This window comes from Chiloscyllium plagiosum, chromosome 41 (genome assembly GCF_004010195.1).
Source record: "Chiloscyllium plagiosum isolate BGI_BamShark_2017 chromosome 41, ASM401019v2, whole genome shotgun sequence".
NCBI classification, from domain to species: domain Eukaryota; kingdom Metazoa; phylum Chordata; class Chondrichthyes; order Orectolobiformes; family Hemiscylliidae; genus Chiloscyllium; species Chiloscyllium plagiosum.
The window spans coordinates 15,336,574-15,350,937 of record NC_057750.1 but is presented as its reverse complement, the minus strand read 5'-3'; the positions used below and the strand labels follow the sequence as shown (position 1 = coordinate 15,350,937).

The window sequence follows — 14,364 nt, the reverse complement described above, 5'->3', positions numbered from 1 at the left end:
CACTGGCTGCATTGCCAATTAGTCATGATATCTGTGTAAAGGAGCTGAACTATGTTGCTCTTCCATTCAGAGTATGACTTTTTGTGGGTCTTATGCAGAAGGCAGTGCATAATGTGGCCTTTTGTGATTGGTGTTTATGTACACTTGGATGAAAAGCTGTTTTCTTGCATTACATCTCTCTGCATCAATGCCACTTTCTGTATCAAACCACCTTTCGGGTTCCTTGCAGTGTTTACATGTGGATTCAGTTAAAATGCTAAAAACGAGTTAGCCTGAAAATTGAAGGAAGTGCCTGGCCTCCAGTTGGCAACTATCCATTGTGGCAAAATTGAAATCCGGAGTTGGTTGTGGAGAATTGCAGACCCAGACCCCAGCAGTGTTTTGCAGTATTCCCTGGAGTAATTGTTGAGTTTGTCATTAGTTGTGATTGTGGCTGCCAGTTTTTTTCAAAAGTTGGGAACATTGCTCTTGTTCTTATGTAACTAGCCTTTGTTCTGACAGTGACGTCTGATTAGCAAAAGGCCCATTGCAAAATCAAGCCTGGAGCTGGCATTGCACCGTACATTAAACAGTTAAATGAATGTGCCCCTGCATAGTATTGGCTCTGTGTTCTGCCTTTATATAATGGTTGATTCTTTCTCGTTAACTTGACATCCTTTAGGTGGACCTTTTTAACCCTCTCATTTGGAAGATATATTTTTGATATGTCTTCCAAAGTTGCTATCTCTGAGAGATTAACCATTAAGTCACTCAGTAATCTTGTCAGAGCCATTGAAACGTGTGGCACTGAGGGAAGCCATGTGACCTGTGCAGTGTGGGTTAATTGGACATAGTCTTCCCAGAAGGGAGAAGGGAGAAACTTTTTCTGTTTTTCGAATTCTGAAGGGCCTGGACAGTGTGGATTATGATAAGTTGATTTACCTTGTCGAGTACAGTAGTCCCTGAATATCCGACCTGCACCTGGCAGGAAAATGCTCAACCGGTATACAGAAACAGTAGTTTAGTGAACCTGTACTGGTTAACCAATACTGTTAACTAATACATGCTCCCCATGTCTGCGTGGGTTTCCTTCGGGTGCTCTGGTTTCCTCCCACAATCCAAAGATGTGCAGGTTAGATGAATTGGCCATGCTAAATTGCCCATAGTGTTAGGTGCATTCGTCAGAGGGAAATGGGTCTGGGTAGGGTGCCCTTCAGAGGGTCAGTGTGGACTTGTTGGGCCAAAGGGCCTGTTTCCACACTGTAGGGAATCTAATCAGAGATTGAGAGTATGGTGCTGGAAAAGCACAGCGGGTCAGGCAGCATCCGAGGAGCAGGAGAATCGACGTTTCGAGCAAAAGCCCTTCATCACGATGCTGCCTGACCTGCTGTGCTTTTATAGCGCCATACTCTCGACTCTAATCTCCACCATCTGCAATCTTCACATTTGCCTAATATAGTACTGAGATTGGTCAATACATGGAACCAGTTTCTTTGGGAGAGTGGTGGAAACAGTCAATGCTTATTTAGTTGCAGTCATTACTTTCAGAATGTAATCTTTTGGGATGTACATATGAATTGTTTGAGATGTATTGCAGGCTTGAGGGGGAAAATGGCTTTGCATTTACAGTTCCCAGAGCGCACTATCACTGGGGCTTTCCTCATAGTATATCTCAATCTGTTGTTGATTTAATTGATGGAGTTGATAACTGTGATAAGTTAACACCATTATCTTTGTAACATGTGACTACGAGGAAGGTAGACTAATGAATTTATCTTTCCTCATCGCAATAGAAATTTTCACATTGCTATGTTTTAAAAAGTAGCCATTGCGTATGAGAGTAAATGGTTAGTAATTATTTAATGAGACACTAAGAAGGTGTATGATTGAGGAAATTAAATTATTCTGAATAGAGAATATGTGAACAACTAGGGTTAGGGAAGTGGTGCCTGATAGGAAGGTCTGATATCAGACTAGGAGGAGAAAGTGAGGACTGCAGATGCTGGAGATCTGAGCTGAAAATGTGTTGCTGGAAAAGCGCAGCAGGTCAGGCAGCATCCAGGGAACAGGAGCATCGACGTTTCGGGCATAAGCCCTTCTTCAGGAATCAGGAAGATTCCTGAAGAAGGGCTTATGCCCGAAACGTTGATTCTCCTGTTCCCTGGATGCTGCCTGACCTGCTGCGCTTTTCCAGCAACACATTTCCAGCTCTGATATCAGACTACCCAAATAAACCAGATCAGGCCTTTGAAAGAAGAAAGAATGTCAGCATCCATTGCTTATGGCCTAAGTGGTGAGGATGAGGATAAGACACCTCAGCAAGGCTATCCGTTGAGGGATGCTGAGGTCAGTGCAAGGAAAGCAGAGAAGTGATAGCTGAACTCTCAAGGGGGACCTAGTTTTAGACTGATTTGGAGGAGCCGGTGTTGGATTGGGGTGGTCAAAGTTACAAATCATAACACCAGGTTGTGGTGCAATAGGTTTAATTGGAAGCGCGAACTTTTGGAGAGCTGCTCCTTCATTAGGTGGTTGTGGAGTGCACAGTTGTAAGACACACTTTATAGTAAAAGTTTACAGTGTGATGTAAATAGTCATTCTAACAGATGAGCGTCTTAACAAATAATTAAGGTATTTTTCAATCTATAATTTCAGTTACATCGCATTGTAAACTTTTGCTATTAATTCTGTGCCTGACAATTGTGTCCTCCACAACCACCTGATGAAGGAGTGGCGCTCCGAAAGCTAGTGCTTCCAATTAAACCTGTTGGACTATAACCTGGTGTTGTGGTTTTTAATGTTTTAGTTTTAGACTGGTGGCTCCCCAAGTCAAATAACCATCTGTTCCATTCTCCCTCATTCTTGCCTAGCATCTCTGAAATGCGTTTAGTGCTATTCATTTGAGTCACTCCCATGTTTCGGTGATGACTTGGAGGTGCCTGTGTTGGACTGGGGTGGACAAAGTTAAAAATCACACAACAGGCTAATTTGGAATCACTAGCTTTCGAAGCACTACTCCTTCATCAGGTGGTTGTGGAACAGAATCAAATGATACAAACTTTATAGCAACAGGAATGCAGCGTCATGGAATGTAATATTAAACACATTTATCTGAGATATTTCATCTTTTAGAATGATCATGTTAGTTTCAGTTCCTTGATATGTAAATCCCAGAACATTTTAAAGTTACATTCTCAAGATAGCTTTTAACAATAGGTGCCATCTCAGCTCAGATATTTCATTGAAGGTGTGAAGGTGTGTGTCCCAATATTAGGTCAGACTGATTCTATCTCTAAAGCGGGAGTTACAGAATTTTACATGGATTTATGCAGTTTTTGAGCAAAATAAAATGTAATTCTGCAAGTACAAATTCACCCCACAAACTTGTGTGCGCACAGTGGGGGCAGAGTGTCTGTGTTTGTCTGTGAGCGTATAATGGGGTATAAGTTTGTGTGTGAGTGTCGGGGGGGGGGGGGGGGGGGGGTGGGTGGTGAGGAGAGAGAGAGAGAGAGAGAGAGTGTGTGTATAGTGTAGTGGGCTCACGTGTACTGTGACATGAACCCAAGGTCCCGGTTGAGGCCATCCTCATGGGTACCAAACTTGGCTATCAGCCTCTGCTGGGCCACTTTGCATTGTTGCCTGTCCCGGAGTCTGCCCTGGAGCATGGTCACCTGAAGGTCTAAGGTTGAATGTCCCGGACCGGTGAAGTGTTCCCCAACTGGTAGGGAACACTCCTGGCTGGTGGTAGTTATGCAGTGTCCATTCATCCGTTGCTATAGCTTTTGCTCTGTCACCAGTGTGACCTGCCTCAGGGCATCTTTGCCTGCAGCGTATGAGATAGACAACATTGGCCGCGTAGATGGTCGGTGGTGCCCCACATATAATGGTGATATCTGTGTCGACACTCTGACACGTCCTGCAGTGTCTGCCGTGACAGGGTTGTATGGTGCTGTCCTGAAGGCCAGGCAATTTGTTTCAGTAAGTTTGATATTCTCACCACTCTTTCAATTGAAAGGTTATTTCTGAATTTCCCATGGGATCTCATGCCCTCTAACTTCTGTTGATGGCCTCGAGTTATCATCTACTCCATAAAGTGGAAACATTCTCTCTCTATTCACTCTAACAAAACTTCTCACTTATGAAGACATCGACTGAGGTGACTTTTCGGCCACATTTTCTTTTCCAAGAGAAAAATATCAGCCCTGTCAATTCTTTCCAGATACATATTCTCACATGTTTTTGTAATCTTGTACATTTTCTCTCCATTTTCTCCAGTGTCTCCATATCTCATGTTATGGTGACGAGAATTGCATGTAGCAGTGATGAGGAGGTGGTGTAGTGGTAATGTCGATGGGCTAACAATCCAGAAATCCAGGTTAATGGTCTTGGAGACTGGCTGGAATTTCATCATGGCAGATCGTGAAATTTGAATTCAATCAAGTGCTGGAATAAAAGGTGGCCTAATAGTGACCATGGAGCCAGTGTTGAATGTCATAAAAATTATCTGGTTCACTGTCCTTTAGGGAAGGAAATCACTTGTCCTTTCTTGGTCTGTTGTACGTATTGCTCCAGACCCACAGTAGTGATTGATTCTTAACTGCCCTCTGGTCATTTCAGGCTGGACCATGAATTCTGGCCTGGCCAGGGACATCCTGCGTCCCATGGACAAATAAAATAAAATAAAAGATGTAATCTAAAGAAGGCTTGAAGCAGGTTTAGCATAACTTATCCCATGTTTAATTCCATCTGAATAAATAAATAAAGCTTAGTGGTTGGTTTCTGTTGTTTATGGCCTTGATATCTGGTGATAATTTTGTTTAAGTTTATAATTTAAGATCCATTTTGTTCCTTTCCTTTCACCTCAACTTGCATATTCCACGTCATGAGCGATCTCCCTATTTCTTAATAAAGTATACTTCCCCACACTTATCTGTGCTGAACTTTTATTTGCTAATTATTTACCTATTGGAGTCCGAGAGATGTACAGCATGGAAACAGACCCTTTAGTCCAACTCGTCCATGCCAACTAGATATCTCAACCCAATCTCATCCCACCTGGCCCATATCCTTCCTATTCCTATTCATGTACCCCTCCAGATGCCTTTTAAATGTTGTTGTAGTTCTACTAGCCTCCAGCACTTCCTCTGGCAGCTCATTCCATACATGCACCACTCTCTGCGTGAAAAGGTTGCCCACTATGTCTCTTTTATATCTTTCCCCTCTCACCCTAAATCTATGCTCTCTAATTCTGGACTTGCCCACCCCAGGGAAGAGACTTTGTCTATTTATTCTCCATATGGTTACCCCTCAGCGTTCGACGCTCCAGGGAAAACATCCCTAGCCTATTCAACCTCTCCATATAGCTCAAACCCTCCAACCCTGGCAACGTCCTTGTAAATCTTTTCTAAACCCTTTCAAGTTTCACAATATCTTTCCGATGGGAGGAGACCAGAATTGCATGCTATATTCCAACAGTGGCCAAACCAATGTCCTGTTCAGCTGCAACATGACCTCCCAACTCCTGTACTCGATGCTTTGACCAATAAAGGAAAGCATACCAAACACCACCTTCACTATCCTATCTACCTGTGACTCCACTTTCAAGGAGCTATGAACCTGCACTCCAAGGTCTCTTTGTTCAGCAACACTCCCGAGGACCTTACCATTAAGTGTATAAGTCCTGCTAAGATTTGCTTTCCCAAAATGCAGCACCTCGCATTTTATTCTGCAAGTTTTCTTCTTTAATTTGTTGCAGTCTTTCATCCCACCCCTTATTTGATGGGATCTACAAATGTGGAAGTCGTTTTTGACTCCAGTCCAAATCATCGGTGTGAATTATGAACAGCAGAGGTACCAACTAAGGTCTTTGTGGAACACCACTTTCCACTATTTGCCTCTCTGAATAACTGGCCTTTATTCCTGCATTCTGCGCACTGTCTTGTCACCTGACCACGTTCTGCCACTTGTCACCTGACCACATTCCCTGACCTTGTTCATTAGTATGTTCTGGGTCATCTTATCAAAGTCCTCTTTGAAAACGCTGATAAGTTCCATCTGCAGCATTACTATTCGCTAATCTCTCTTTTCCTTCAAAAACTAGGTGTTAGCCAAACCACGTTTTATTTTTTTTGAATTTCATGTTACTAATTGTAATTACTTTTCATTTTTGAATGTTCTATCCTGTCCTTTAGAAAAGATCCCATTATCCTCCAACCACGTTTAAGCTGACCACAGTTTCCTGGGCATGTTCTGTCTTCCTCCTTAACCGCATGAATTGTATTAGCTAACCACCAGTCCTTTGGCATGTTTTTCTGTTGGATCATAAATAAGTTGTAATGCCACTGTTTTCTCTTAGATTCTGTTAAAGTACATAGGATGCAATTTTTCTAGATCAGAGCTTTCTACTTTTAGTTTATTCAATACATCATCTTTATTTAATATAAAAATCACTTGCTCATCTAATCATTTAATATGACTGCCTGATAAACACTGAAGTAAAACAATTAATATATCTGCTATCTGTGTTACCTGTCAAATTATCATTCTATTTCTTAATGGTCTTACTCCCATCATTGGCTACCTTATTCCTATTAATGGTACCTCTAAGATACTTGGCCATTTTTTTCCTCGTCCGTGTTGGTTCAATTTCCTTGTTTCTGTCTGCCTTTCGAACCTTTCTAAAAATACTGCTCTCTTGCTTTCTCCATATTCCCTTTTGATGTGTGGTCCTCTGCTGTTACTGTCTTAATTTCATGTTTGCCTCTTTCCTAACCCTCAGTTTCTTCCTTAAGTCTTTATTCATTCATAAAGTCTCTCTCATGTTCAATTTGTCCTTTCTAGTTCATGGAATATGTTTTGCCTGCACTTTGTTAAACACTTTTAAATGTTTGTATTATTGTTGTACATCATTGTCTGCCAATATAATTGCCTATTGTATTTTCCCCAAGTTCTAATTGCAGCTCATCAGAATCTGCTATTCTCCAGTCTATTAACCTTATTTTATCATAGTTGTGTAGTTGCAATTTCCTACAATGCCTTATCTGCTGCTTACTGAATTATGTAACTTCCCCGCATATTCAATCACTCTTTTTCGTTAAGTGGTTTATAGATCACACTTATTCAAATGATTTATCTTTCAACTTGATTCAGATGGATTCTTTATCTTGCTGATAGCTTTGTCCATTTTCTTCACTGCTATTAAGTTATCCTGAATTACTTGACCTCCCCTCTCTCTTTCCCCTGCATTGCTTAAATGTGTGATGCACTGCAATGTTTAATTCTTAAGTCCTGATTTCTTGTTTTGTGGCCATGTCCGAGTAATTCTGAGGTGTGTTTCATTCTTCGTAATGCATAATTCCTTCCTCCACCCTTATTTTATTATGGGCACGGTGTGCAGAAATTTCAACTAATTTTTAGTGGGATTTTCCCCTCACTTAATGTTCAACCAGTCTGAGACTCCTGTTCAATATTATTTCTTCTCCTGTTATTGTCTGTCTTTTGTTCATTTTTGGGTTCGGGACAATATTAATTGATTGTGCATCTCTAATTGCCCTTGAAAAGATGTTGGTAAGCTGCCGCCTTGAACTGCTACAGTCCATTTATCAATGGACCCATAATGCCATTAAAGGAGAGAGTTCTGAACTTACGACCCAGCGACATTGAAGGAACAGCGAGGTATTTCCAAGTCAAAATAGTGATTGGCTTGGAGGGGATCCTGCAACGGGTGGTGTTACCATGTGTTTGCTGCCCTTGACCTTGTAGATTGTAGAGGTCATAAGTTTAGAAGGTGATGTCTAAGGAGCCTTGGTTAATTCCTGCTGTATTTTTTGTAGATAATACTCATTGTTAGCAGCATCCTATCTACTTTTGTGGTTGTCTCTCTTCAAGGTCTATACAATTCTGGAATTGGAAGTTAGTGCTCTGATTGGGCTGCTGATGCTAATTGCAGCATGCAGAACCTTGGAGTGACTACACACTCGCGCGCACACACAGCTGTGCAGCTTCGAGAGAATGGTAACTGCTGTTACTGAGCATCTCTGGGAGTGGGAGTGGATGTTTTCGATGTGCGAATCAATGGGGTGCTTTGTCCTGGACTGTATCAAGTTCTTGTGTTGTTGGAGTTGCACTAATTCAGGCAAATGGGAAGTATTCCATCACACTCCTGACTTTACTTTCTAATGTTCTGTTTACATTTAAACTGTTAGTATTTCTTGGAGATCTCCCGTCCTATTAGTTTAAGATCTTTTCCATCTCCCAACTTCCCCTTTCCACTTGAACTTGGGTCCCACCTCCAATTCAGCTGGAGTCTGTTCCACCAGCTCCATCCTGCCCTGGAACTGGTGCCAGAGCTTCATGGAATGACTCCCAGCCCCCAACCAACCCACTTCCACACGTCTTTCTGCACGTGATCTTTCTGCTCCTGTGCCAATTTGCACAAATTCGGGCAAAAATTCAGCTACCAGATGATATCCTGAACTCTACTATCAGGTTGACAGTAGACTATGGTGATGCTGCTCCTTTAACAAGGTTATGTTGTCCTTCACCTTTTTTCCCGGAGAGGTCATAAAAGACACAGACTCCGAAAAGTCAAAGTTTGAAGGGTTTTCGGGCCAACTTGATTATCACTTACAGATACTGCCTCAGACAAAAGGCTTTCAAGTTTTAAAAAAGCACTTGTACAATGAAAGGGGAGTCGCCAGTTCTCAGCTTTTCTCTGGTTTAGTCTGGCTATTCACTAAAAGCGATCAGGCTGTATTGAAGTTGCTGGACCCAAAGAAGCAGGTCCATGCTGGTACTCTCTCTTTGACATCTCTTCTGTAAGACACTGGGTTTGATTTTACCTTTTGTGCCAAGGAGTGTGTCTGGGGATTGTTGCAAGTATTGGAACAGCATCATTAAGTTGGGATGATCTGTTGGGTTTTCAGGTAGGTTAAGTTATTCTGTTTTCTGTTCTCTTTTTTTGTTTGTGTGTCATTGGGAATTTTGTAAAAAAAAAATACAGTTTTGTTTAAAATGAAATGGTTTGACCAGCTGCATCTCCTGCAATATCCACTATACACCTGCTTAAAACAATTAGCAAAGTTAGGGTCTGGGCTACTTTCTTGAAATGTTTTGAGGTGGTTTGGCTTGATCCATAACAACAGTATTTGAGATTCTCATTCTTTGCTATAGAGGACAGTTTCTATTCCATTAATTATCCAGTCCCCTATAACTACCATTCTTTATTCTGATCTTCTGGCACTAGGCAATCTATTGTGTCACTTTGCCTTAATCTGCATTCTGGCTATCCTCCCTGTGGTCATCCTTTGTGACCTCTTAGTGCAACGCAGTGTTCGCACTGTTGGTCAAAACCCATGGGGTTCCTTCTCAATTTCTCCTAATTCCCTGCTACTTGACTCAATTGCCGTTGCACACTCCCAGTCCTGAACTTGTGTGCTTCTCCCGGTTCTGGACTATATATTCTGGATAAAACTACGTAGAAACTGTTCCCCTTGTTTTCTCTGTCAAAGTCTCTCCAATTCAATGATTCTGAGCCAAGAGGTATTCAAAGTAGAGACTTGTAAAGGCCCATTTGCTTGGGATGGTCTCACTGCTCTCGCATTCTGCTGTTTCGGACACTGTGGTGGCAGTGACTGATGTCGATAGAAGTTGGCAGTCATTGTAATGGGGAGGGTTTGAATTGGGAGCTTGGATGGGATTTGACTAAACCACCACCATTGTTGATCCTGGTCCATATTTGCCTATTTCTTGAACCGTTTGGATGTTGTCTCAATCCAGTGGGATTTACAATGTCTTTTGTTTACTTCCAGCTTTGTAGGTGCATTTTACCAGAGCGCTGAGCCACGTTTGGATCATTTTTCATGCGAACAATTTGAGTCTGCCTTTCCCACCTATTCTGCTCTTACCTTGAGCTTCTCAAGTATTAAGTTCCTTCAGTGGTTATGAACAATTGGTAAAAAATAGTTTAGTTGATCTGACAATCACCTGCTCCCAGATCCTTTTTGCCCCGGTGCCAGTGAGATTTCATTGATGCAGTAATGTTGATCATGCTTTCTTGAATCGTACGCAATGCCAAGCAGTGTCCTAAAATAAGAGCAAAGTTCTGGATGTAGGTTTTCTTGCTGAGCTGGAAGGTTTGTTTTCAGACATTTCATCTGTATGATGACTAAATTATTGGGAGAACCAAAGACACAAACACCAAACACCACCAACGTCATCAGCAAGTATAATGTTGTTAAGTTAGTGGACCTATGCCTTACCACCCACTTCACCTTCAACAACAAAACCTACAGACAAACCAACAGAACACCCATGGGATCTCCGATATCCGGGTTATTAGAGGCAGTAATGCAGACTCTTACAAACAGCTCTGTCAACCATCCAACCCAAACTTTGGGTCCACTATGTGAATGACATCTTTGTCTTCACTAAACAAAACAAATTAGAGGAAACCTTCAAGACCACCTATAATACCCTTACTGGCATAAAATTCCCTAAAGAGGAGGAACAACAAACTGCCATTCCTAGATGTTACAGTACAGCGAACAACCAATGGGGAGCTTCAAGCCAGCATCTACAGGAAAACAACACATACAGACCAAATACTGAACTACAGAAGCAATCATCCCAACACCCACAAACGAAGCTGCATTGGAGCATTATTTAACAAGCTACCACACACTGCAGCACAGAGGAACTAGGCAGAGCAGAGGAAAATCACCTACAGTGTATTCAAAAAGAATGGGTACCCGATGAACACAGTCCACCGATTTCTCAGCAATAAACCCAAGCAAGCAGACAAAACAATGTCCAGAAACCCTAGCCACTCTCCCCTACATCAAAGGCATCTTGGAAGTGACTGCCAGACTACTCAGACCTCTTGGCATCATGGTAGCCCACAAACCCACCAACACAAAAACAGCAGCTAATGAACTTGAAAGACCCTAAAAAGGCGACAAGCAAAAATAATATCATTTACAAAATACTTTGCAAGAACTGTAACAAACATTACAATGGATAAACAGGCAGAAAACTAGCCACCAGGATACATGAACATCAACTAGCCACAAAACGACATGACCCACTCTCACTAGTATCCTTACATACAGATAAGGAAGGACACCACTTTGACTGGGACTAACACATCCATCCTAGGATAAGCCAAACAGAGACACGCACGAAATTCCTAGACACATGACATTCCAACAGGAACCCTATCAACAAACACATTGACTTGGATCCCATTTACCATCCCCTGAGAAAAGGAACAGGAAATGACATCACCAACCCAAGGAAACCTAAATGCATAAATAGAAAGCGGGCCATGCCACCAGTGCTTCGTCTGGAGGCTCACTGATTGTTACCTAGTATGGTGATAAAGTCTGAGAGCAAACTTTCCAGCTCAGTGAGCAAACCAACATCCAGAACCTCAACCTGAGCTACAAATCTTCTCAGAACTCACTAAGAGCAAAGTGCTGGACAAATTTAGTTCTGCCATCATCTGTGGAAGAAGAAACCATTCACGTTCTCAATTTTGAGTTCCAGAGAAGAGTCTCATTCAATTCAAAATGTTAATACTGTTTCTCTTTCCCCGCAGATGCTGCCAGTCCCACTGAGTTTCTCCATTTTCTGTTTTCATTTCAGTTCTTTGGCATGCATGGTATTTTATTTCTGCAAGGAGGGAGAGAGTGGAGCTGTCAAACAGGGACATAGAGATGAGCCCATGCTTGGCATTGATGGCAGTGATTTGAGGAGATTAATTGATAACGTCTGGCCAAGGAGCAAAAGAGCAGCTCCATTGCTTGCTCTTTTGTCCTAAATATGATAAATAATCCAACCACGCCAGCACCAAAATAAAAATGAACTCAGCTGAGCCAATTCGGCAGGTTAGAGGAGTTGAGAAGCTAGTGAGGATGAATTGCAAGTATTTGGGTTTTGAATGTTTGAATGAAATATTGACATATTTGAACCCTCTGTGGCCTGCTGTGTTAAGAAACACTGCATTGTAAAGGTTGATGTGAGCATGCAGTCTGCTAGCCTTGAATTGTGTAAGCGCACGGTGAATAATAGATATCTTGTATGTTTTCACCAATTGCAGACTGCGAACGGCAATGTTGAAGCAAAAGTGGTTTGTTTCTACAGAAGGCGAGATATACCGAGTACTCTTATTGGACTGGCAGACAAACATGCAAGTAAGTGTTTTGCTGACTTATTGCATTCTTGTGTGTTTTTATTATAACTTCAGAAAGGGAGCAATAATTAGTGTTCCAATCTAGCTGTCTGTTTCATCTCTATTTTATTTATTCTTAAATAATTATTGGAGAAAACTTAAGACCTAAGTAAATATTGGAGCTGTGCCTCTGTTGTAGGAACAAACATGAAATCTAGCTGGAATCATGAGCAGATAATTTTAGATTTTAAAACATGGAATCAAGCACTTTTATGGTGCTGTTGGTATACTAAGTATCTGATAAATTTGTAATATCAGGGGTGGACTGGCCCTTTTACCCGATTTGGAGTTGGATGGTGGTAGCCGCCCTTGGTATTAGGCCACTAGGAAACCGACCACTCTGTTCTAGAGGAAGAACAACACCGATGTCTTATCTGAGCATTCGGATAAGGAAATTTAGGGAACTTAATTGGGGCAGTGGGAAGCTCACATGTTCAGCAGGGAATGTGTTCACTGGATGTAATGAAGCTGCTCTTAATGATTTAATTCTCTTTAATATGACTATTTAATGACAGTGAACATGTTTATTTTGATAATCTAATCATATTACTGACTCTCTTTTTTGATTGATTGTTTCACCCTCGGTGTTCTCGCCTTGTCTGTTTCATGTTCTCTGTGTCTGTCTTGCTTTACTCTGTCTCTTTCCTTCTCTCCCCCACCCCTGTCGTGCATCTCTCCTCACCTGCTCCCTGTTGTTGTGCACCTCTTTTCCCCCACCCCCCCCACCATCATGTGTGTCTCTCCTTTCCCCTGGGGTCCCAAACATGGCTCCAGGACTTATGCATGGTCTCTGCTCTTAGCCTACCCTAGCCAGGATTCCCACTCCCACCCTTTCTGCAGCTGATGCCTCACTGCAAATCCCTGGAGTCCCCTCATTGAGCCGCTGAAGCCAGGAGTCCTCACTCCTGCCTCCCCACAACGGAGGGATGTTGAAGGAAAAAATTTTAAAAAGGAAAAAAAAATGAATAGGGGGGGGAGAGAGAGAGAGAGAGAGAGAGAGAGGCAAAAAGAATGTGGCTGGTCTGGAGTGGATGGGCCAAATGTGCCAGTGCCACCATCTTCAAGAGCTGGGTCCGCTCTCCCCTTTGTGCCGCAGGGTAGTTATAACCTGAAACTTTTATTTGTGAAGTTTGGTATGGGATAAACATTAAATGTAGGAAAAATTCTCAGATGAATTATCTGGAGTGCACCAGAAAAATACAAGCAACTTTTTATACTGATGTTCAAAAGAGAATGGATCAGTTCTGAATTCAGGAATTTGTATGGTTGTTTTTGGGAAGAGCAGAGAGAAGACATATTATGTTGGTTCTTTATCCAGTGATGATGGCTGAAAGGCTATTACATACAGAAAAAGGCCAGTGATTCAAGTTATTCAATAATCATTGTATTCCTTGCTCTGTCCCATTACCCTTATGCACTTTGTATGGTATGATCTGCCTGGATAACACACAGAGCAAAACTCTTCACTGTACCTAGGTATATGTGACAATATTAAGTCAAATCAAAATGAAGAGAACACAACCCTAATTTATATTGTATTTCCTTGAAATCACAAGTGCCATTTTTGTAAATGCCTGCCATACTCCCTCCTGAGCCAGAATACCTTTCCTTATATTGTGGTGCCTTGTACCGCAGATCTGGTCAAACCGGGGATATCCTGCAGCCATTGGGCTGCCAATCCCCTCCCCTCGGGTTGTAGATGTTACTTGTACTCCAGCTGCAAGAAAGCTGGCCCCTCCTCTGGTCTGGCTGGTTGTGCTTTGTATTTCTATTACCTGCCAAGTGTCATGTCAGAGCAAAAATAGAAATTGCTGGGAAAAAGTCCGCATGGAAGGAAGGTTCTGTGGAGAGAAAGCGAAGTGACCCCCCTTCAGAACTGGTTTCTGATTTCCAGCATCTGTAGTTTGTTCTTTTTAAAAAGTGTCATGTTGACTTGGAACTATGTGAATCAGTTATAAAATTGCTGATTTTCTTGTGCTGTCAGCTTTAGAAGATGGTGTCGCTGACCCTTCAACAGTGATGTGAAAAGATCTTAGAAAGGTTTGAATTGTGACTTGGAGGAAAGGGGGAGGAACAGGGGCAAATATTTGTAATATAGTTGTTTCTGGGAAGGTTTTACACCATGGAAGACTTTTTTTGGGGGAAAAGAGAAATTCAAA

General features: G+C 42.0%; 1 protein-coding gene across 4 annotated transcripts in view; it reads left to right on the top strand.

Annotated features, from left to right (window-relative positions):
* LOC122542881 (metastasis-associated protein MTA1-like) overlaps positions 1-14,364 on the top strand; it is a 100,640-nt gene that overhangs the window by 28,784 nt on the left and 57,492 nt on the right. For all 4 annotated transcript variants that reach the window (XM_043681001.1, XM_043680999.1, XM_043681000.1 and 1 more), the window contains exon 3: positions 12,074-12,167. In XM_043681001.1, coding sequence (XP_043536936.1) covers positions 12,074-12,167 — 94 coding nt within the window. The remainder of the gene's footprint in view (positions 1-12,073; positions 12,168-14,364) is intronic.